Genomic DNA, 24,415 nt, shown 5'->3' with positions numbered 1-24,415 from the left:
GCCTCTCCAAGCGGCGCACATAGGCCACCGAGGTGAAATCAGTTTAATATTCGAGATTCAACAGACATTCATATTCGTACTTCCGCGTCATATTTAGGGACCGATAGGCCTAGGTCTAGGGAGGGGAGAGATTGGGGAGGGGAGAGATTGGTAAGGTTAAGTTAGGCCTCCTTCTCAGCGTGAGAAATACAAGGTGTGGCTTGTGAGATCTGTATAGAATATCCTGACTTAAGCGCACGGTTACTTACGATTACGGTTAACTATGTAGGCTAGATGTTTCACGTTTAAACTTTTCACGTTTTAAAAGCGTATCCTACATCTCTGAGATGTTCTCAAGTGATGTGTAGCCTATGCCGAATTATGCTTAGAAGCCGCGGATGGTAGTTAGAAGTTTGTCGAAAGTAAAAGTAAAGTCTCAAGGTGCTTGCTCACAAACTTGCAATAAGTCGAGTCACATAATAAAATTGTCTACTGACTTATTTCCAGCGAAGCACAACAAAGGTATTCAAATAATGTATTTGTTTATATCATTTAATAACGTTTAGCCGGTGTAATAGCGTATGGAGCACGTGCTCCGCTTTGCACAGTCCAAGTTGCGGACCGCACGAGGTATAACGTGGTCCCGGTTCTTGGGACACCACCGGATAGAAAATCAGGAAATGACGTACTCGAATGAAGAGAGTTCGTGTAACTTCGAGGTATAACGTGGTCCCGGTTCTTGGGACACCACCGGATAGAAAATCAGGATTTCCTGATTTTCTATCCGGTGGTGTCCCAAGAACCGGGACCACGTTATACCTCGACCGCACAGGAAGCCTCATGTTTAGGCTACGTTAGTGTGTTTGTTTAGGATAGACTACTCTTAATTTTACCTCGTATTTACAGAGATGCTGTGTGACTTGAGGAGAGGAACATGGCTTGTACTAACCAATCAGCTGAACAATACATACGTAATGCCAGAAGTCGTCTGGTTGGGAAACTAAAAAATGTGTGTGTTATTGTGGAAAACCTGTATCAGCGCAAGGTTCTAAATGAGGAAGAGGTCAGTAAGATCAATGCAGAATGTGACGACTTTGACAAAACCAGAAAAATACTGGACCGGGTGACCAATAAAGGAGAGAAAGCATGCTATGAGCTCCTGAAGGTTATTGACATTACGAGGAAGAGGACCTTGGAGCGACCATTAGAGCAGACCGGTCCATCTCAGGACAGTGAGGAGTTTGATCTACATTACTGGATCAGCTGCTTCTCATTTACAGAAGACACAGACCTTCAAACCAACTATTCACTTGGCAAGTTGTTGAATTGAAATTATGTTATGTGAACCAAATGTTTAAAATGGTGATAGGCTATGTCTGAGATATACACATGTAAATATATCCATATAATAAATACAACTATGCAAAATGTTTACACAATAGCTAGAGTTATGGTTGGTATATGCAACACAGTATAATCAGTGTAACATTTCATTGGTTAATGACATCTATTATATATATTGTGTTCTTTTTCTAAATTGAATATAGGCCCAAAACCCTGTCACAGATATCAGGCACAACTGAAATCAAAAGCTCAGAATATCCAAGAAGAAGCATTAAAACAGGTGTGTCGCATGCTACCAAATCACAAAGCAGCTCTGTCCTACTACGCTTCTCTTGTATTAGACACACATGAGACTTCAGCTCACTCAAAAATCAAGATGAAAAGCAAAAAAAGCAAGAAAACTCGGACCAAAAAGCTGAAGACCTACATTCCTGTGGACAATCAGGAAACATCACCAGAGGATCTGCTAAAGACACGTCAGAACAAAATTCTTCTGGTTGGAAAACCTGGAATAGGAAAGACAACTGTCACCCATCAATTGTTAAACCTCTGGACTGAGACAGATGCAAAAGAACTGGATTACATGTTTTACTTTGACATGAGAGAGATGTCACGCATCACAAATCCCATGACTTTGGAAAGTCTTCTCTTTGACCTGTATTGTAAGCCGGAAAAAAATAAGACAGAAGTGTTAACGGATATTGAGGAGAACTCAGAAAACGTCACCATCATATTTGATGGTCTCACAGATCTCTCTTCTCCCTCGGTGGTAAAGAGACTTGTGGAGAAGGACCTCCTGTGTGATGCTAAGATAGTAATCACATGTCGACCAGAAGTTGAATCAGAAGATGTCCTGTCAGAGTGGTCTACTCTGAGAGTGGAGGTGAAAGGCTTCAGTGATGAGTCCATCCGAATGTACTTGAAAATAATGCTGAGTGCCGAGCCAGAGTCCCAAAGCAGTGTTTTCAGCAACCTGGAGTTGTTCAGTCTCTGCCATGTCCCAATGTATGCGTTTATGGTTGTTACTTGTATTTCTTTCTGTACACAACAGGTTTTGAAACCTCTGTGCACAGTAACAGAGATGTACATGAACATCCTACGCTACTGCATCCAAAAACATTGTGACAAATCCTTAAGGCACCTGAATGAATGTATCTCCATGAATAGGGAAAAATTAATGTCTTTGGCAGAAATAGCTTTTACAGCAACACAACAGAAGATGGTGACTTTTACAGCACTGAGTTGTGAAGAGAACAATGTCCAGTTTGCTTTTTTGAGAGCTATCATGGTTAGGGATGGACCAACAGCTATGAAAATCTTTTCCACATTTCTTCACTACACGGTACAGGAATTCTTTGCTGCTCTTTGGCTGTTACAGAATCCAGACACCATCACTGTGGTCTTTAAGGAGTGCCTGACTGAGGAGAGGAAACACTTGAAACACATAGTTCCTTTCTTGTGTGGACTTGTGAATACAAACAACACTGATATGGTAAAGTGTCTGGTACCAGCTAAAAAAATCATGACGACGGCAGATTGGTTCATCAAGACACTGGTGGAGACATTTGTTCCTCTCCAATCAAACCAAGACAAGGCAAATCTTGAAGAGCCTGAATGTAATCTCCAGTTTGTATGCCAGTGTCTGTATGAATCTCAATCCACTGAGGCCTGTCTGTATCTATTGGACAATCTGGACTATCAGCTCGACCTGAGTGGAGAGCATCTGGATCCTCATTATTGTTGTACGGTGGCCTATGTGATCAATCAGTGCACAGAACGAAAAGTAAGGCTGGATTTGAAAGAGTGCACTGTGCCAGACCAGGGCTATACGCTGTTACTTGGCTGTCTGCAGAATGTTGAATCTCTTGGGTGAGTATTTATGTAAACACAAATGATATTTTAACAAAAAGAAAAAAGGGTTCACCAAGCCGGTGTTTCATACCCAGAATGCTTCTTTGTACTGTGCATCATTTATTGCATTATAATAGTATGCCGGGGAGTATAATTAAAATGAGGAATGTGCATTAAATGTTGGTTACCCGTATCCTGAATGATAAAGTACATTTCCATACATCAACATTCATTCATCCATATATCATTAAATCCTTTCAAATGTGATTACAGGGCTGACCCCTCAATGCTGTGTTACCTCTGGATAACATTACTGGGCTGTGAGGCTGAAAGGGACTTCATTGGCTTACTGGGTCACTGTAAAAATGAATTGCATCTTCCAGCTGTTGGTAAACAAAGAGTATTTGAGAGAGCTGGAGTAGTTATGGAGCAGAGTCCAGAGAGGGTAAACCTCTGTCTGCACTGGGACCACAGCACTCCTCTCAGTGAAGATCTCATCCGTACCATTTTACAGTGTTTGACTCATATCAACTCTCTTCGGTATGATCAAATTTCCACAGCCACTGTGATATGTCACCTGTCCTTTTTGCTTTGCTTATTTTATTTTTTCTGTTGTTTGTTCACGGTTATCGGTTGTCATTGTCGTCGGCTTGTGTGATGTGTAGTGGTCCAATCCCCTGTCTGCCAGCTGCCCACCTTTGCTATAAATACCTGTCATGTTGTGCGTAAGGAGTGTGTTGTTTGGCAAAGTGTTTTGTCGATACTTTTTTGTTTAGAGAGATCACAGATCGTTCATCACAGAATTCTTAGTTACTTAAAATATTCCATATGCGTTTTTGTACTGTGCTCTGCTCTGCATATTTCCTTCCCTCTGAAAGAGGACCAGATAAAAATCCCATGGGTGTACATTTCACATGTAGGTACCCCTTTTTCTATACACAAAGATAGACGCGAAAGGTTGATACTTATATATTGTTTTGTAGATAGGTTAGCAAGAGGTTTGGTTAGGGTCAGGCAGGCTACGCAGAAGGGAAGAAAAGGACCCTTTTTAATTAATTATTTATTTGAGACCATTTGCATGGTGGGCCAAGTGTTGAGGAGAAGTGCAACAATCAATGTGCAAACTGGTGTGTGAGAGTGCGTAATAACAGGGCGGGACAAAGCCAATCAAGGATACCCCAGGCGTGGGAATGTACTGATATTAACTGATAACAACACTACAAGAATGGGCCGACAAAGGGGATACAAAGTAAATAACAGGGATTGCAGATGAACCATGCAAACGGTGTCAAATAAAATTACATGTATTCCAAAAGTTTACCTTATACTTTTTGTCCATGACATTCTTCTTGTTACTTTTAACAGCGTCTTGTTTTTTTCAGTTTTACTTCAGGACAGGAGCAAGCACCAATATATTTGTTGAGAAAACAGAAGAAACTCCTACTTGATCTGTGCCTAAAAGTGGCACCATATTCAAGAGAGATGTTCCAGAGAGCGGTTAACACACTGCTTGCCCTGTTCTCTATTTATCACACCGAGAGATATGACATCCTTCTAGACCTGCACTTACAGGCAAGAAGCGATATGAGTCGAAAAGGTAGAAATATCCTTCAAGCGCTTAAACCACTTTACCAGTCAGCTCCTGCAGTCTGGTGCATAGATCTCTCAGAGAGAAAGACCTCCCTCCTCCTAGAAGTGCTGAAACTCCAACCAGGAAAGAAAATATTGGAGCTGAGGGGCTGGTCAGATGAAGAGAGTGAAGTGAAGAGTTTCCTCCAAAGTCTGCCCTACATCTCACGGCTCAGGTCAGTCAGTAGACCTTGTAATCCAAGTTATTTAACAACTTGTCTTCAAAATAATAGTTGGCAAACTCTCTTTGCAAACGTTCCCTTCTGTGTACCAGTATGTGCAGAATTACATTGAGAACATAACTTTGTTATTAAGTCATAATGAGAGTAGTGTTCGCTTGTCATTTTCACTTTTGACTGTTTTTGCAGATTCACACCATCACAGAATCAGGAAATATCTCATGAAGAGTGGAAGAATAGGGAGAAGACATTCATTCTGAATTTGTGTCTGCAAGCAGCTCTCTATGACAGAGAGATCATAGAAACAACAATTTGGAGAATACTCTCACTGTCAACTCTATACCACCACCAGGAATCTGACTTCCTGCTGGACCTGTACTCCCATGTGAAGGACTATGAGACTCAAACAGGCAGGAGTGTCCTTCCAGCATTACAGTCAGTTTACCAGTCAACTGCTCCTGCAGTCTGGACCATAGACCTCTCAGAGAGAAAAGCCTCCATCCTTCTAGAAGTGCTGAAACTCCAACCAGAGAAGAAACCAGTAGATCTGAGGGGCTGGTCAGATGAAGAGAGTGAAGTGAGGAGTTTCCTCCAAAGTCTGCCCTACATCTCAGAGCTCAGGTCAGTCAGTAGACCTTGTAATCCAAGTTATTTAACGACTTGTCTTAAAAATAATAGTTGGTCAACTCTCCTTGCAAAAGTTCCCTTCTGTGTACCAGTATGTGCAGAATTACATTGAGAAAATAATTTTGTCATGATGTCATAGTAAGAGTAGTGTTCGCTTGTCATTCTCACTTTTGACTGTTTTTGCAGATTCACACCATCACAGAATCAGGAAATATCTCATGAAGAGTGGAAGAATAGGGAGAAGACATTCATTCTGAATTTGTGTCTGCAAGCAGCTCTCTATGAGAGAGAGATCATAGAAACAACAATTTGGAGAATACTGTCACTGTCAACTCTTTACCACCACCAGGAATCTGACTTCCTGCTGGACCTGTACTCCCATGTGAAGGACTATGAGACTCAAACAGGCAGGAGTGTCCTTCCAGCATTACAGTCAGTTTACCAGTCAGCTGCTCCTGCAGTTTGGTCCATAGACCTCTCAGAGAGAAAAGCCTTCATCCTCCTAGAAGTGCTGAAACTCCAACCAGAGAAGAAACCAGTAGAGCTGAGGGGCTGGTCAGATAAAGAGAGTGAAGTAAGGAGTTTCCTCCAGTGTCTGCCCTACATCTCACAGCTCAGGTCAGTCAGTAGACCTTGTAATCCAAGTTATTTAACAACTTGTCTTAAAAATAATAGTTGGTCAACTCTCTTGGTAAATGTTCCCTTCTGTGTACCAGTATGTGCAGAATTACATTGAGAACATAACTTTGTCTTGAAGTCATAATGAGAGTAGTGTTCGCTTGTCATTTTCACTTTTGACTGTTTTTGCAGATTCACACCATCAAATAATCAGGAAATGTTTCATGGAGAGTGGAAGAATAGGGAGAAGACATTCATTCTGAATTTGTGTCTGCAAGCAGCTCTCTATGAGAGAGAGATCATAGAAACAACGATTGGGCGATTACTCTCACTGTCAACTATATACCACCACCAGGAATCTGACTTCCTGCTGGACCTGTACTCCCATGTGAAGGACTATGAGACTCAAACAGGCAGGAGTGTCCTTCCAGCATTACAGTCAGTTTACCAGTCAGCTCCTGCGATCTGGTCCATAGACCTCTCAGAGAGAAATACCTCTATCCTGCTAGAAGTGCTGAAACTCCAACCAGAGAAGAAACCCGTAGAGCTGAGGGGCTGGTCAGATGAAGAGAGTGAAGGGAGAAGTCTTCTGCAGTGTCTACCCTACATCTCACAGCTCAGGTGAGTGGGATTTCTTCATGTTCAAGTCTGATCATTTTATTTTGTAATAGGTTTGTTATTTTGCAAGTCATGAGTGGAGTATGTTCATTTACACATATTTAAAATACTAAACTCTCATCTTACATTTGAGTTTTTTTAATGTCATTTTGTAAGTATTTATGTCGCTGTTTGACAATACTTCACTTAACTTCATTTACTTGTTACTAATTTGTTAATGCCATGTATTCTCAATAATATACCTGCTTTTGTTTGTACTGTCTTTGTTACAGTTTTGACCCAAACGGTGTTATCATGAAAGAAACCATTGAGTTCCTGGTGGATCTGCTGTCTCAAGCAACAGAGTGGGAGGAGCAGACAGGAGAGAAGACCCTGAAGCTGCTGTCATCAGTGTGCATTTATGAGACTTTCCCCTTCAGGAAGGTGAATTGTGATCAATCTGCCTTCCTGCTGGACCTGTACTCCCATGTGAAGGACTATGAGACTCAAACAGGCAGGAGTGTCCTTCCAGCATTACAGTCAGTTTACCAGTCAGCTCCTGCGATCTGGTCCATAGACCTCTCAGAGAGAAATACCTCTATCCTGCTAGAAGTGCTGAAACTCCAACCAGAGAAGAAACCCGTAGAGCTGAGGGGCTGGTCAGATGAAGAGAGTGAAGGGAGAAGTCTTCTGCAGTGTCTACCCTACATCTCACAGCTCAGGTGAGTGGGATTTCTTCATGTTCAAGTCTGATCATTTTATTTTGTAATAGGTTTGTTATTTTGCAAGTCATGAGTGGAGTATGTTCATTTACACATATTTAAAATACTAAACTCTCATCTTACATTTGAGTTTTTTTTATGTCATTTTGTAAGTATTTATGTCGCTGTTTGACAATACTTCACTTAACTTCATTTACTTGTTACTAATTTGTTAATGCCATGTATTCTCAATAATATACCTGCTTTTGTTTGTACTGTCTTTGTTACAGTTTTGACCCAAACGGTGTTATCATGAAAGAAACCATTGAGTTCCTGGTGGATCTGCTGTCTCAAGCAACAGAGTGGGAGGAGCAGACAGGAGAGAAGACCCTGAAGCTGCTGTCATCAGTGTGCATTTATGAGACTTTCCCCTTCAGGAAGGTGAATTGTGATCAATCTGCCTTCCTGCTGGACCTGTACTCCCATGTGAAGGACTATGAGACTCAAACAGGCAGGAGTGTCCTTCCAGCATTACAGTCAGTTTACCAGTCTGCTCCTGCAGTCTGGTGCATAGACCTCTCAGAGAGAAAAGCCTCCATCCTCCTAGAAGTGCTGAAACTCCAACCAGAGAAGAAACCAGTAGAGCTGAGGGGCTGGTCAGATGAAGAGAGTGAAGGGAGGAGTTTCCTCCAGTGTCTGCCCTACATCTCACAGCTCAGGTGAGTTGGTTTTCATGTTTATGTCTGATCATTTTTCGTATTCTGTCTATAAAATGTTTATAAAGTTTCTGTCATAATTTTCAAATAGTGTGCATAACCCCATTGACTAATTTAGACTTTGATAATACGGTGCATTTTCATTATATACCTGAATTTGTTTGTGCTGTCCATGTTGCAGTTTTGATGAAGACTGGGATACAAAGAAAGACATCCCTTGGTTCCTGGTGGATCTCCTGTGTCAAGCAGCACAGTGGGAGAAGCAGACCGGAGAGAAGACCCTGAACCTGCTGTCATCAGTGTGCAGTTATGAGACTTTCCCCTTCAGGAAGGTGAATTGTGATCAATCCGCCTTCCTGCTGGACCTGTATTCCCATGTGAAGAACTATGAGACTCAAACAGGCAGGAGTGTCCTTCCAGCATTACCGTCAGTTTACCAGTCAGCTCCTGCAGTCTGGTTCATAGACCTCTCAGAGAGAAAGACCTCCATCTTCCTAGAAGTGCTGAAACTCCAACCAGAGAAGAAACCCGTAGAGCTGAGGGGCTGGTCAGTTGAAGAGAGTGAAGTGAGGAGTTTCCTCCAGTGTCTGCCCTACATCTCACAGCTCAAGTTAGTCAGTAAACATTGTTATCCAAGTTATTTAACAACTTCTCTTAACAATAATAATTGGTTAACTCTTTCTACAGTCGTCCATGCTATGTACCAGTTTGTGCAGGATTATATTTAGTACCTAATTTATCATAAAATAATAATGAGAGATGCGTTCACTTGTCATTTTCACTTTTGACTGTTTTTGCAGATTCAAACCATCACAGGATCAAGAAATGTCTCCTGAAGAGTGGAAGAAGAAGGAGAAGACATTTCTACTGAGTTTATGTCTGCAAGCAGCTCTCCATGAGAAGGACATCATAAAAACAACCATTGTGAGAATATTGGCACTGTCAACTCTTTACCACCACCAGCAATCTGACTTACTGCTGGACCTGTATTCCCATGTGAAGGACTATGAGACTCAAACAGGCAGGAGTGTCCTTCCAGCATTACAGTCAGTTTACCAGTCTGCTCCTGCAGTCTGGTGCATAGACCTCTCAGAGAGAAATACCTCTATCCTGCTAGAAGTGCTGAAACTCCAACCAGAGAAGAAACCCGTAGAGCTGAGGGGCTGGTCAGATGAAGAGAGTGAAGGGAGAAGTCTTCTGCAGTGTCTACCCTACATCTCACAGCTCAGGTGAGTGGGATTTCTTCATGTTCAAGTCTGATCATTTTATTTTGTAATAGGTTTGTTATTTTGCAAGTCATGAGTGGAGTATGTTCATTTACACATATTTAAAATACTAAACTCTCATCTTACATTTGAGTTTTTTTAATGTCATTTTGTAAGTATTTATGTCGCTGTTTGACAATACTTCACTTAACTTCATTTACTTGTTACTAATTTGTTAATGCCATGTATTCTCAATAATATACCTGCTTTTGTTTGTACTGTCTTTGTTACAGTTTTGACCCAAACGGTGTTATCATGAAAGAAACCATTGAGTTCCTGGTGGATCTGCTGTCTCAAGCAACAGAGTGGGAGGAGCAGACAGGAGAGAAGACCCTGAAGCTGCTGTCATCAGTGTGCATTTATGAGACTTTCCCCTTCAGGAAGGTGAATTGTGATCAATCTGCCTTCCTGCTGGACCTGTACTCCCATGTGAAGGACTATGAGACTCAAACAGGCAGGAGTGTCCTTCCAGCATTACAGTCAGTTTACCAGTCTGCTCCTGCAGTCTGGACCATAGACCTCTCAGAGAGAAAAGCCTCCATCCTCCTAGAAGTGCTGAAACTCCAACCAGAGAAGAAACCAGTAGAGCTGAGGGGCTGGTCAGATGAAGAGAGTGAAGGGAGGAGTTTCCTCCAGTGTCTGCCCTACATCTCACAGCTCAGGTGAGTTGGTTTTCATGTTTATGTCTGATCATTTTTCGTATTCTGTCTATAAAATGTTTATAAAGTTTCTGTCATAATTTTCAAATAGTGTGCATAACCCCATTGACTAATTTAGACTTTGATAATACGGTGCATTTTCATTATATACCTGAATTTGTTTGTGCTGTCCATGTTGCAGTTTTGATGAAGACTGGGATACAAAGAAAGACATCCCTTGGTTCCTGGTGGATCTCCTGTGTCAAGCAGCACAGTGGGAGAAGCAGACCGGAGAGAAGACCCTGAACCTGCTGTCATCAGTGTGCAGTTATGAGACTTTCCCCTTCAGGAAGGTGAATTGTGATCAATCCGCCTTCCTGCTGGACCTGTATTCCCATGTGAAGAACTATGAGACTCAAACAGGCAGGAGTGTCCTTCCAGCATTACCGTCAGTTTACCAGTCAGCTCCTGCAGTCTGGTTCATAGACCTCTCAGAGAGAAAGACCTCCATCTTCCTAGAAGTGCTGAAACTCCAACCAGAGAAGAAACCCGTAGAGCTGAGGGGCTGGTCAGTTGAAGAGAGTGAAGTGAGGAGTTTCCTCCAGTGTCTGCCCTACATCTCACAGCTCAAGTTAGTCAGTAAACATTGTTATCCAAGTTATTTAACAACTTCTCTTAACAATAATAATTGGTTAACTCTTTCTACAGTCGTCCATGCTATGTACCAGTTTGTGCAGGATTATATTTAGTACCTAATTTATCATAAAATAATAATGAGAGATGCGTTCACTTGTCATTTTCACTTTTGACTGTTTTTGCAGATTCAAACCATCACAGGATCAAGAAATGTCTCCTGAAGAGTGGAAGAAGAAGGAGAAGACATTTCTACTGAGTTTATGTCTGCAAGCAGCTCTCCATGAGAAGGACATCATAAAAACAACCATTGTGAGAATATTGGCACTGTCAACTCTTTACCACCACCAGCAATCTGACTTACTGCTGGACCTGTATTCCCATGTGAAGGACTATGAGACTCAAACAGGCAGGAGTGTCCTTCCAGCATTACAGTCAGTTTACCAGTCTGCTCCTGCAGTCTGGTGCATAGACCTCTCAGAGAGAAAAGCCTCCATCCTCCTAGAAGTGCTGAAACTCCAACCAGAGAAGAAACCAGTAGAGCTGAGGGGCTGGTCAGATGAAGAGAGTGAAGTGAAGAGTTTCCTCCAGTGTCTGCCCTACATCTCACAGCTCAGGTAAGTTGTTTTTCATGTTTATGTCTGATCATTTTTCATATTATTTCTATGAGATTCTTTCAGGATTCTGTCACAAATTCCAAATATTGTGCAAGACCCCATTGACTGATTTAGAGTTTGATAATACGAAACATTTTCATAATATACCTGAAATTGTTTGTACTGTCCATGTTATAGTTTTCCTACATACTGGGATAAGAAGAAAAACCCCACAAGGTTCCTGGTGGATCTGCTGTCTCAAGCAGCACAGTGGGAGGAGCAGACAGGAGAGGAGACCCTGAAGCTGCTGTCATCAGTGTGCAGCTACAAGACATTCCCCTCCATGGACAGGGATTATGATGAAGATCCTGATTATGGGAAATCTGACTTCCTGCTGGACCTGTACTCCCATGTGAAGGACTATGAGACTCAAACAGGCAGGAGTGTCCTTCCAGCATTACAATCAGTTTACCAGTCAGCTGCTCCTGCAGTCTGGTGCATAGACCTCTCAGAGAGAAAAGCCTCCATCCTCCTAGAAGTGCTGAAACTCCAACCAGAGAAGAAACCAGTAGAGATGAGTAGCAGGTCAGATGAAAAGGGTGAAGTGTGGAGTTTCCTCCAGTGTCTGCCATACATCTCACAGCTCAGGTGAGTGGATTTTCATGTTTACGTTGAACATTTTTCAAATTCTTTCTATTACATTTTTTTCAGGATTCTTTCATCATTTCCACAATGTGTGCATAAACCCATTGACTAATTTCGAGTTTGATAATACGGTGCATTTTAATAATATACCTGAATTTGTTTGTGCTGTAATGTTGTAGGTTTTTTCCACTCCGGTTTGTAAGGACAGAACTCCCTAGGTTCCTGGTGGATCTCCTGTCTCAAGCAGCACAGTGGGAGGAGCAGACAGGAGAGAAGACCCTGAAGCTGCTGTCATCAGTGTGCAGCTACAAGACATTCCCCTTCATGGACAGGGATTATGATGAAAATCCTGATTTTGAGCAATCTGACTTCCTGCTGGACCTGTATTCCCATGTGAAGGACTATGAAACTCAAACAGGCTTGAGTGTCCTTCCAGCATTACAGTCAGTTTACCAGTCAGCTGCTCCTGCGGTCTGGTCCATAGACCTCTCAGAGAGAAAAGCCTCCATCCTCCTAGAAGTGCTGAAACTCCAACCAGAGAAGAAACCAGTAGAGCTGAGGGGCTGGTCAGATGAAGAGAGTGAAGTGAGGAGTTTCCTCCAGTGTCTGCCCTACATCTCACAGCTCAGGTAAGTTGTTTTTCATGTTTATGTCTGATCATTTTTCATATTATTTCTATGAGATTCTTTCAGGATTCTGTCACAAATTCCAAATATTGTGCAAGACCCCATTGACTGATTTAGAGTTTGATAATACGAAACATTTTCATAATATACCTGAAATTGTTTGTACTGTCCATGTTATAGTTTTCCTACATACTGGGATAAGAAGAAAAACCCCACAAGGTTCCTGGTGGATCTGCTGTCTCAAGCAGCACAGTGGGAGGAGCAGACAGGAGAGGAGACCCTGAAGCTGCTGTCATCAGTGTGCAGCTACAAGACATTCCCCTCCATGGACAGGGATTATGATGAAGATCCTGATTATGGGCAATCTGACTTCCTGCTGGACCTGTACTCCCATGTGAAGGACTATGAGACTCAAACAGGCAGGAGTGTCCTTCCAGCATTACAATCAGTTTACCAGTCAGCTGCTCCTGCGGTCTGGTCCATAGACCTCTCAGAGAGAAAAGCCTCCATCCTCCTAGAAGTGCTGAAACTCCAACCAGAGAAGAAACCAGTAGAGCTGAGGGGCTGGTCAGATGAAAAGGGTGAAGTGTGGAGTTTCCTCCAGTGTCTGCCCTACATCTCACAGCTCAGGTTAGTGTGTTGTCTTTATAATGTGTGTCTATTAATCAACATTTCTAATTACCTGAGAGATAAAAGAATTGATGATACGTTTCTATATCTGATTCGTGTTTGGAAATGGTTTAAAATACTGAACACAAGTTTGACATAGTGTTTTATATCCACTGAAAATGTTGTCTTGTTTCAGCGGCGAAGATGTGTGTGAGATCTTCCAGCATGTGTGTGAAGCCATCCCTGTGAGGTCCAGAGAGGAGGCCCAGCAGCTAGTCCCTCTCGTCCAGGCCTTGAACTTCTCCCTGGTGCTGAGAGGAAGGTTACCCAGACAAACCTGCAGGTCTGTAGGGAGGGTCCTGGGCCTCTGTGCCTCCACAGTGGATCTCACCCTAACCCCGAGGAAGATATCTCTCAAAGGAGCTGGACTTCTCCTCACACATGTGGCACGGTTACACAAGCTCAGGTATGTATGACACAGGAACTAACACTTATTCTCTATAAAAAATTCCAGCATAATCCCTCATGGTAAATTATCGTCAATCTTTCAGACTGAATGAGTCCATGGCAGTCCACCTGTCCAGACTGGTGAGGACAGGTAGACTTGCTTCTCAAGTGACCATTAAGGAGCTCTCCCTGGTGTTAGAGAAAGTCAGCTCGGAAGAAGCACTGTCCAGGGTTGTGAGCAGTGTGGCGTCCCTGTTGAGACTCTGGTCAGTGCAGTGTCTGGACCTGACTCAGTCCAGACACACAATCTACCCTCACTCTCTCATCACACTGCTGGACCACCACGGCCCTCTGACACTCAGGTAACAACACATAGAGCCATTATGATATAATTATCACTTATATGGACGACATGCATTCATTAAAAACATTATTGTAGTTTAACATGTTTCCTGTATATTGGATGCCTATAGTTACAGTATGTAATACATTGTAAACTGAGCAATCTATTCTCATGGTACGTTTGATAAGGAACTTTTGCTTTGCTTAGTGTAAGTGTCCCATTCCTTGACCTTAGCTTGTTGATGTTCTTGTATTTTTCAGACTGTGTTCCGAAGCTGTGCAGCAGTTGGCTGTAATTGTGTATGAAGCTCAGGACAAGCAGCTGACTCTGTCATTCCTGGAGAAGCTTGGAGACCTGACCTGCTCTCTGGACTGGGAAGTTCTCCTCTATCTGATGCAGAATTCAACCCAGAACATCAAAATTCAGGTGGACCTCAGGAAGCTGAAGCTCTCAGAGAAGAACACCTCACATCTTCTATGCTTTCTAGACAGGATTGTTATTAAGAGGTAGGGATGATTTGTTCCCATTTAAATCAACATCAGTATTGTTATGCTTTTTGATGTGTTATAAGAATCCATAACACCTGCTTTTTCTGTCCCCAGGCCCAGTACCAGCTTTATGTTGTCAACCATCAGAGAGATGTATGCACGTCGTGCCAGTGACCGTGTGTCCAGTTTGTTGTGTTCACTAAACCATGTTATCAACCTGAACACCAGAGAGCTGAACACTGTGGACTGTGCTGCTCTGTGCTTCACCCTCCAACACAGCCGTGCCAGAGTCCAACTCAGCCTGCTGTGGACCTCCGTACCAATGGGGGCGATAGAAGGAATCCTGCCTCTTCTGGAAAGAGTCTCGCATCTCAAGTCAGTAACATGGCACTGCTGGGCCAAAGTACTCAATACACGTTTATGTTTAAAAATAAATCAGATTCCATGTTTGCAAAAAATAATTTTCATCTCTTTCAATTTATATATCTTTTTTACTAACAATTGTATGTGTTATGCAAATGTTGTTACAGTAAGCATTCTAACATGTCTCCTTGTGTGTTTTCCAACCTACCAGTGTTGACAGGAGGCTACTGCTGACTTTCCTCCGCTGTAGCGCTGCCTCTCCTGTCCAGCAGGGGGCAGCAGCAGCAGCATCTCTCTCAGCAGAACTGCTCAGGACTCTGCAGTTCAGGCTGGATCTGTCCTGCTCCTCTGTGGACCTGTCTGAACCGGAGGGAGGAGACCCTCTGTGTGTGAGTGTTGGGGACTGCAGGAACCTCTCCACCGTCCTGAGAGACAGCTACCGCTCCCCGTCAACACACACCCAGCCTCAGCTCATCCTGAAAGACTGTGAGGTGGAGGACGCAGCCCTGAGGCATCTGCTTCCCATTCTGAGAATGATCAAGCTCAGGTGAGAGACTGTGGTGTTGTCACCCATTAGGGTTTTGAAAGACAAATGGGAACTTCACTCCTATAATCTCCCATTTATTTTAAAACATATTTTATCAAATATATTCATGGACCACTTTACCTCAGTGAAATATTTTACTGTATTTCGGTGATGTTTAACCGAATGATTCACTGTAGTGTTTTTAATTCCTTTGACTATACAGACAGGTTCTACGTTGATGTATCTCTGTCTTCCCTCCCCTCAGTACCAGTAAAGCCTTGTTGCTCCGGCTAATGGAGGAGTGTGTCACAGGGGCGTCGGCCCCACGCTATGCTGATTCCCTCTGTGGTGCCCTGGGTAGGGAGCTGGACCTCAGTGAGACCAGGCTGGACCATAGGGTCTGTGGCTCTCTGGCCCTGGTTCTGGAACATTCTGAGGGCCTGTGTGAACTGGACTTGAGTCACTGCCAACTTACAGACCAGCAACTGGAGCTCCTGCTTCCACACCTGCACAAAGCACAAGTCTTGGAGTGAGTGTTCTGGAGTGGGTGTGTTTATGTGTTTGGTCATGTTTTTATGCTTTATATCAAGACTCTTCTGTCTCTCTCTCTTCCTCTCCATCTCTCCCCCCCCCCCCCCCCCATTTTAGCCTGAGTCACAATGACATCACGGATGCTCTATCAGACAGAATAATCCAACTGGTCTCCATCAACAGCTCCATTAGGGCCGTGCGGTGAGCGTGTTTACATTTGTGTGTTTATGTGTTCTCATTTTAACATAGCTGCATTGAGGATATCATAACTTACTATTTTCTTAATTCGAAAGAAAAAGAAAGGTACCTGTTCTCATGTTCTGAATACTGCACCTTGCTCCACAGGCTCTTCAATAACAGGGGTCTGGACAAAGAGCCTTTCCTCACAGACAAGAGGTTTGAAATCTGGTGATCCAACTAGTATCAGGCTGTTTATGCTGAAGAACTGCCGGAAAAATATACTTTGGTGTATTTTCATAACTCCCTTACCCCAAACCCATATTAAAGGGATAGTGGGGGAACTAGGGGCCACTGTGGAACTCTTAAGATGATAGTTGCACCATTGTGAATATTTGTGAACAATGGGGAAATATATTTAATTCCCTTTCATAACAATTGAAGTTGTGTCCTCTTTCAAAAGGTGTCAAATGTGAGGTGCTACCAAAATGTGAGGTGCTACAAAAGTTGAAACAAGAATTATTTTGTGCAATGTATAATACATTTATTGGATGAATACTGAAAAAGTATAACCATTAGTCATAATGTAACTTTAATAACTGTAAAATGTGTCACAACAGTAAGTTTCAGGGAGTTTTCCTTTAGGCTTTTAAGATGGTTAAAAACCCTTACAAAAAGGTTTGCGAGAATCTATGGGCATCTGTAAAGCCTTCTGTGACATTGTTTGTAAAAATGGTTCAAATAAAAATAATTTTACTTAATTACGTTTTATGGTTTTATGTGTTTGGGGGAAGGAAACTAAAGTGTTAAAGCATTTTAAAGAATGCAAACTAGGGGGAAGGACTGTTAAGTGAAAGTGACGCCTTGTAAAGTTTAAAAACAAGTAACCTTGCCGTCTTCAGACCAGCTAGTTTTTCTTTTGATCTTCATGGAGGCTTCAGTTTGGTCTTCAGACATTCATGGAAAGCAAGAGGAACTGGGGGAACCAAATGAAAACCATCATGTTAACTACACATCATAGTAGTACCAATTAAAAAAAAAAAAATCATTGCATAGATATATGCATAACTACACTTGCTTAGCATATCATCATATTATAATAATAGTAACACAATATTATTCAAATAAATGTATACTGTATATATTCCATATATATTATATTTATATATTCTATAATCCAATCTATATTATGTGTAATTACAAATGATTGTGTGTATGTACTCTACCTGCAGCATGTTCATGTTCACTACGCCCTCCTTATTTTTGTCCAGTGCCTGGAACACTCCTGATAGAGGACAAATACAGACAGGTCAAGGGGGTCCAACAGGAATTTAGGTTTTTTTTTCATGTAAAAAATTCTGCACATGCAACAAAGCTACATACTTCTGATAGTGTAAAAAAGATGCTCATTACATGATCATAATCTATTCACAACAAAATGATCATGAGTGATTATTATTCAGTATTGTAATGGATGAATCCAGGGTAGGATATGATAACTCCTAAATGCCAGACAGGTCAACATACTGAACATGTTCTCCAGACGGACGATGCAGGTCAGGTAGTCGTCAAAGTCAATGTCGTAATTGTCGTCTGCGAACCTCAGACCCAGCAGCTGCAATAGTTTGGAGTTCAGCTGCATGCCTGAAATTGTAATACATTGTTAAGCTTTCTATCCATGGGATTCCATGGGATTATATAAATGGGTATAAAAAATAAATCACTGAATGGGCTCAGAGGTCAAAGCTTTGTTCTGTCTTGAGGTTAGACATAAACATTCCAGTTGCCTGACATAGTAGCTTAGGACGTAACCCTTAACGACATGAGGAGAGTTCTCACCTGCAGCTTTGAGAGCGATGCGGAGCTCATACGAAGACATCTTTCCTGAACGATCTGTGTCGTAAGACAGGAAGAGCATCTGCAATAACACAACATTATCACCTCTGTGTCACATTCAATTGTTTACGTTAAAACAATTAGAAGCAGAACAATGCATTTGAGTACAAGACATTGTCTTGTCTTACAATCCATTTCTTCATCTTTTCCCAGAAGATTTTAAACTCTTGGAACTCCAGCTGTCCTGTATTATCTACCTGGATGTCTCCATCAAGGCAAATGCTTTAGAAAGGTACAAAGGTTCACACATTGCACACACTTAAGATAAGATAAGGCAAGTTTAAGAATTGGGTTGTAATACACCCCAACATGTTGTTAACACTGTATATCAACCCTGGTCATTAGGGACCCCCTGTCCTGCACGTTTTAGACGTGTCCCTGCTCCAACACACCTGATTCAAATATATGGTTGTTGACAGGCTTCTGCATAACTAGATAACGACCCACTCATTTGAATCAGGTGTGTTGGAGCAGGGAAACATCTAAAACGTGCAGGACAGGGGGTCCCTAAGGACCAGGGTTGAAGACTTCTGCTGTATATGATTTAGCCAGCAAGGCTGAATTTTTCAGACTGAGCAGAACATTTAGGTCAACAGTTAACTAAAGGATACATCCATCAGGTTGATGATGCTGTGGCAGGTGCTGAGACTCAAGCCGTCAAACTTGATTTCTTTTCCTGGGGGAGATCAGTAAAAAAGAAACACAATAAAACCTCTCATCCGTTTATCTGAGATCTGTTATTAATGTCTTAGAGAGGGAATCGTACTCCTGCTCAGCACCCCATTCAACACCTGCTGGAGCTCCCTGGCAGAGATGGCCTGGTCCTGAAGACAAAACACATTGGAATAATGTTCATATCATCAATACCAGGTGGCACACAACCCCTCTAATGTACAGAATTTGTATATCTGGAATTTGTCATGCTGAAAAGTCCTCCTTGATGCTTTGTTTGGACATTCTTCCATTTTACACGTCATCTAATTATTTATGATCTGGATAAGTGACGGCAAGTTTTCAAACCTATGGCTTTCACCCATCCAACCTTCTGAAGATCTGAGGTCTCCTCAGAAACAAGGATGGACAGGACACATGATTTGATTGACTGTGTTCTTACTGAGCCGGCAATCTTCTCAAACAGCCTCCTTAGTCCCTTCTCCTCATCTGACTCGTCCTCTGGTAGGCTGGGCATGGGCGGCTGAAACACACACACGCCATGAGCACTTAGAAATAGCATCTCAGCAGTGTTCAGGGTCTATCATTCTGCGGGTCTACTCACGTCTGGTAGGTCAGCCTTGATGGTGCTCCCCATCTCCCTGTTGATAGAACACGTGGGAGTTTTCAGTTGGCATTATAGTTACAGAGCAGCAACAAGGAGTGTAGGTCTCTGTGACTAAATCAATGGTTGTCTATCTCCTTGGATCACAAAAACATGGTATGATGAAAAGGAGGACCTTGAAGGAAGTTCCTACTTCATTCAGGCCCCAAGAACCTCCATAGACAGTGTAGGCTTCATTACATTTATTATCGAGGATCATTGGCTAATCTTGGATGAGATTCACGGACGTTCACTTACAGGGCTTCGGCCTTTTTCTCTGAGTAGATCCGGATGAGGAAGTCAGCTTCGTGGTGGGGCTGGAAGGTGGTGGGCACCAGTAGGTAATTCCCTGGGGGAAGAGTGAAGCGCTCGGACACTTCCCTCATGTTGATGTAGGTCCTGCTGCGGGCCTTGGAGCCGTTGTAGCGGAAGAAGTCCTTGCCCAGATGGTCAACATCATCTGGAGCCTGAGGGAAGATGAGTAGGGTGAACTGTTGTAGAAATCTCAGTTTTTTCTCTATCCCAAATGTTTAAGGGATAAGAGTGATACTTTTCATTGTTCTATTCTAAGGTACCGTATGTCTTGTGTGTATTAATACACCCGAACTGTGAAATATTGGGCAACCCCTAAATGTATACATTTGTCTTCTAGTAGTCCCTAAATTGTTACAGAATTCTTTGTTAAAGTCTAAAATCTAATTCTGTAGCATCTCCCTTGCCTTTGTGAAGCTGGGTCAGGGTCAAGCGTGTAATGATCTGGTGACCTGTGCAGCTGCCAGGTGGTCTAACCTGATACACGGCAAAGCCGATCGTCTCCATGTCCAGGCCCTCTTTTCTCAGCTTGCGCCGGTTCTTCTGCATCAGGGCGATGACCACGCTGCACAGGTCATCATCGTCATCATCGGTGTCCTCCAGGGTCAGCTTAAACTGGGGGTTGGTCCAAAATGTATCTAGGGGAAAAATGGGATGTAAGTGATAGACTTGTTTTCATCCTTAGCAATTATAAGACTACGTCACAAAATGATTCATTAGACAAAGAAAACCCCTAAAAGTACACAATTGGACACTGATAATAATGTTGCCGGTCTATTATAAACATGACTTGCCATTCGGGAAAATTGTTTGCTTGATTACATATGTACACTAGGCTTGGCACAAACATATCTGTTAGATGTCTTCAAAGGGGCACCAAATGGATCACCAGGGTCTTCTACTGACCTATGAAGTTCCTGCAGCCACCGGCAGTGGAGCCTCGGATCCAGTTGCCCTCGAATATGTTGACGGCCCACTTGTGCTTGGTGTCTTCAGTCAGCGAGTCCGGGCTCAGGTTGCAGATCTCCACCTTGTCGTAGTTGGCCTTGAAGTCATTGAACTCCATCCTGGATTAACCGAGAACTTCACGTCATGTCTCAATATGGGGCTTGTATCTACATCTTTTGTAAATTTTAAGGACCAACAAAGTTAATTCTATAGTGTTTCTGTCTTGTCCAATCTCCATCAGAATCCCTACTGATACCTACCAGAATTCTCCGTCTTCGAGGGAATTCTGTAGGATACGATTTTTCTCAGCTTTATCAACCAGATCCCACTCTCTTGAACTATAAAACAGAGAAAGTATATTAAAATGTTCATCCAAACGTGTTGCAAATTAAAGTTCTCCTACTGCAGAGCACTGTACTGCACAAATCTGACTTCCTTAATCTCATACCACAGTGTTATACTAAAATCAATTGAGCAAAACTAATCCTGACATTCTTAGATCAGATTCTGTCATTCTAATGGCACTGAATAGTAGAAACCAATGGAAATGAAGGGGGTGGTACTTTTGAGAGCTGTTGTCCCTCTATTGCCTACTTGTCACTCCAGGGACCGTTCCATTCCACCTGCCCCCACGGGTTCCTCACTCGGATCAACTGGACCTTCCCTCCTCTGTAATTCACCTACGAGAGAAGAAAAGAGTCCATATCATGGCCAGTCCAGCTCAATACTACGGGTTCAGATCTAGGGGACAAGCAGACAAGGGGAGGAAGCCTCGATATACATTTGCTGTGCCACCCGGGAAGCGCTCTCCTACCTCCTCAAGCTCAGTAACGGAGTAGGCGTGCCCCTTCACCAGTCCACTGGCTGTCTGGGCCTCGGACTCGGCAGAGCTGGTGATCTGGAAGAGAGGAGAAAACCAAACTGTTATGACTCACCAAGACAATGGCAGACTTGGTCTTCACTGACTCCCATGTATGCTGGCTTTTGCTACCATCAGCTCTTTCAAAATGCCAATGTATCTTGGGTTCTGTGCAATAACATTGTTGTTGAACAAAAACTCCCATGTGTACTGGTGAAGTCTCAAATTTGTTCTGTATATCCCTAGTTTAGGCGAGTGTCCAGGGTCCTTACGTCGATGGAGCAGCCCAGCATGGATCCTCTTTCGTGGGCCTTCTTAAGAATGTTGAAGAGGTTGGCTGGAGCTGTCTTGGTCTCGTACATCTCCCCCACGCCTCCTGTGAAGTCCTCCATGGCCTCCAGGGTCGTGCCTCCTTTCAGGGACTCATAGCTCCCATTCATCCTGAAGGAACAAGGGAAAGGACACAAAAGGGTGAAGTTAGTCTCAGACCATGCACAATTTGTATCAGAAGTTGACCCTTTTTGTGAATACAGGTAAATTAAATTTAAACCTAGATTTGTGTCCTCAACAGAAAAGGAAAAAAAAATGGGAATTAAGTATATCTTACAGAAAGCAAATCTTTCAAAAGGATTGCAAAAACACCACTTCATGCATTGTGAATCCAATGTAAACATCTTAATTGACAACATTAGTGCCAATTCTACACAGAAAACCCAGAGAGAACCGGTCACTCACTTGGCATAAGCCTTCTCCAGCAGAGCACTCCAGAACTCGTCGTTGGAGACGGAATGGACCATCACCAGGCGGTTCCTCACGGCCGGCAGCCTGTCATCCACCACCACATCCAGCCACTGGTTGTGCTGCCAAAACTGAAGCAAGACAAACCTTTCTCACATATTCAAATTGCCTAAGACTGAACTTTATTTATACATGTTTCAGACTGTCTTTATCTATGTTGGCTAAAATCTTTCATGAAGTCCCTGAATGTGATGGTCCACAAAGACATTTCTAGACTCCACAAAACTCTTTTGTAGTGCTTTACAAGCAATGTCACAAAGAAATGTATATACAGTACCAGTCAAAAGTTTGGACACATGGACTGTGAAAATGTGTCCAAACTTTTGACTGGTACTGTATCAGTAATTAGTCCATCTATGAGCTGGTAACAGCTGGGCACCTATAGTCAATGGTATTTGGGGCCCATGGCTGGAGAAGGCTTTCTGATAGGTTGAGCCAGACTGATACGTAAAAGCTGTCTTCTCTGTGATTGAGAGATTACCCAATTCTGTATAACACTGATTGATCTGGTCTACTTATAATTATTGAATCATATTCCTTCTCTCACTCTTCCCACTCAGTTAACATAAATGCATATAAACTCCAGAACCTTGACATAAGCCACATTTTAGTGAAGACGGAGCTTCTTCCACAACATGCTAGCTAAATAATATGTGTGCCATTGTATACCTGGAAGTGGAAGATGCCAGCGTATGTGGGCCCAAAGTCCTGGTCATGGGGCACCACCCTGGCCAACGTCTGCTCATGTAGGGTGAGTGAGGCGATGGCCGCTAGTAGCCAGCAGTCCCCTATGGTGGAACAAGGAGAGGGACAATGAGATGTGTTTTTCCTGGTCGTCATGGGACTTAAAGTCTATATAATTAAAATATTTCCTGAGTTGCATACTTGTGAAGAGATCACAAACCTAGTTGTCCTTGGCAAATGTCTGTCCTTGATGCTCCATCAACGATGAACTTAGGGTCACTGCAGAGTTCCTGTGGATGGAATTGGGATAGTTGAAAAGGTGTGGGACAGTTGGTGACAGAACTGGTTTAGATGGGGAGGGTGGAGTGAAACGAATGCCAATGATAGGTGTGTGCACATTCCGGTTGTCTCAATGAGACAGAGTGCCAAGTTCCATGTACAGGAGTTGTAGTACAGAGGAGTGCACAAAAATGCACACAGAGACATTCGCCGTAAAGGAACGCCCAAGACAGATATGTCCATTGGTCATAAATAGTTTGAACGGAGTCTTTACAACTGGGCCTCTTTTTATGTGTAGGTTACTACAACCATAGTCAGAGGTACAAGCCATGTGGAGCCATATGTTTCAGAATGCAGAACATCCCAATTCTCAATGTAGATTTTGTTGTTGTTGTCATTTCGCAAGCGTGCATATCCAGAGTGACTTACAGTAAGTACAGGGACATTCCCCCCCGAGCTATTATGTAGGGTGAAACGCCTTGCCCATGGACACGTCATTTGGCACACCCGGGAATCAAACCCACAACCTTCTGATTAATAGCCTGACTCCCTAACCGCTCAGCCATCTGACCCCCTGATTTATAATCATTGAATAGAGACCAGGTCTAAGATCTAGGAACAGTTTGTCAGGTACCACTCCTACCTGAGTCAACACAGAAAATAATCATTCACTGAGTGCCTTGCTACAATCCTCTCCTATCACTGGAAGAAAATGCAAAAATGCAACCACATCGTAAGGCTATCTTGTATGGCATGGCATACAAGTAAAAAAACAACTGCAAGAGTTACTTCTGTTTACACTCTTGACAAAAACATTTTGACTTTGTCGTTCATTAGTCTTGCAGAACCATTTTGTAAGTGATCAAGTCGTCCAGGAAGGTTTTTCAAATACATACCCCTGGTCTTTTCCATTCAAAGTTGATGGGAACGCGTTCGCTGTAAAACAGAGATGCGTCGCAGGCAGGGAAATCGGGGTCCTCAAACAACTTCTTCTTCTGCAGACATTCTTGCCTCAGCTGCTGAAACGTCTTTCCGTCCGACTGCGTTGACACGGCCTGGACGGCGTTCGCACCTCCACTGGACACTGAATACGGCATATCCACAGCTCGAGACTAGGAAGACTCAAAGCTCAGACTGATATATGAAGTGCGTGTAATCGTGCGCTCCTCGAATGAGCTTTGACAGGGAGTGAGGTG

General features: G+C 42.9%; 2 protein-coding genes across 2 annotated transcripts; one reads left to right on the top strand and one right to left on the bottom strand.

Moving 5' to 3' along the window:
* Positions 1–799: 799 nt before the first annotated feature.
* LOC146237914 (uncharacterized) lies at positions 800–16,887 on the top strand. Its single transcript, XM_084685977.1, has 25 exons — positions 800–1,292; positions 1,527–3,192; positions 3,448–3,714; positions 4,557–4,979; positions 5,172–5,603; positions 5,796–6,227; positions 6,420–6,848; positions 7,118–7,546; positions 7,816–8,244; positions 8,423–8,851; positions 9,042–9,470; positions 9,740–10,168; positions 10,347–10,775; positions 10,966–11,394; positions 11,572–12,021; positions 12,198–12,647; positions 12,825–13,274; positions 13,450–13,719; positions 13,805–14,062; positions 14,304–14,549; positions 14,646–14,906; positions 15,106–15,441; positions 15,686–15,949; positions 16,069–16,152; positions 16,297–16,887. Exons 1-25 carry the CDS (start codon positions 914–916, stop codon positions 16,361–16,363), a joined length of 10,167 nt encoding a protein of 3,388 aa, XP_084542103.1. The 5' UTR covers positions 800–913; the 3' UTR covers positions 16,364–16,887.
* capn9 (calpain 9) lies at positions 16,703–24,415 on the bottom strand. The gene is made up of 20 exons (XM_084684845.1): positions 24,116–24,415; positions 23,161–23,230; positions 22,926–23,044; positions 22,194–22,327; positions 21,731–21,899; positions 21,414–21,497; positions 21,194–21,279; positions 20,860–20,937; positions 20,558–20,718; positions 20,129–20,289; positions 19,598–19,806; positions 19,301–19,337; positions 19,139–19,219; positions 18,791–18,848; positions 18,636–18,700; positions 18,153–18,221; positions 17,968–18,046; positions 17,656–17,772; positions 17,355–17,413; positions 16,703–17,104 (listed from the first exon to the last, which is right to left on the bottom strand). Exons 1-20 carry the CDS (start codon positions 24,314–24,316, stop codon positions 17,078–17,080), a joined length of 2,064 nt encoding a protein of 687 aa, XP_084540971.1. The 5' UTR covers positions 24,317–24,415; the 3' UTR covers positions 16,703–17,077.

The sequence above is a fragment of the Hypomesus nipponensis genome, chromosome 21, assembly GCF_054491055.1.
Source record: "Hypomesus nipponensis isolate SF chromosome 21, ASM5449105v1, whole genome shotgun sequence".
NCBI classification, from domain to species: domain Eukaryota; kingdom Metazoa; phylum Chordata; class Actinopteri; order Osmeriformes; family Osmeridae; genus Hypomesus; species Hypomesus nipponensis.
This window is presented reverse-complemented; position numbering and strand designations above follow the sequence as displayed.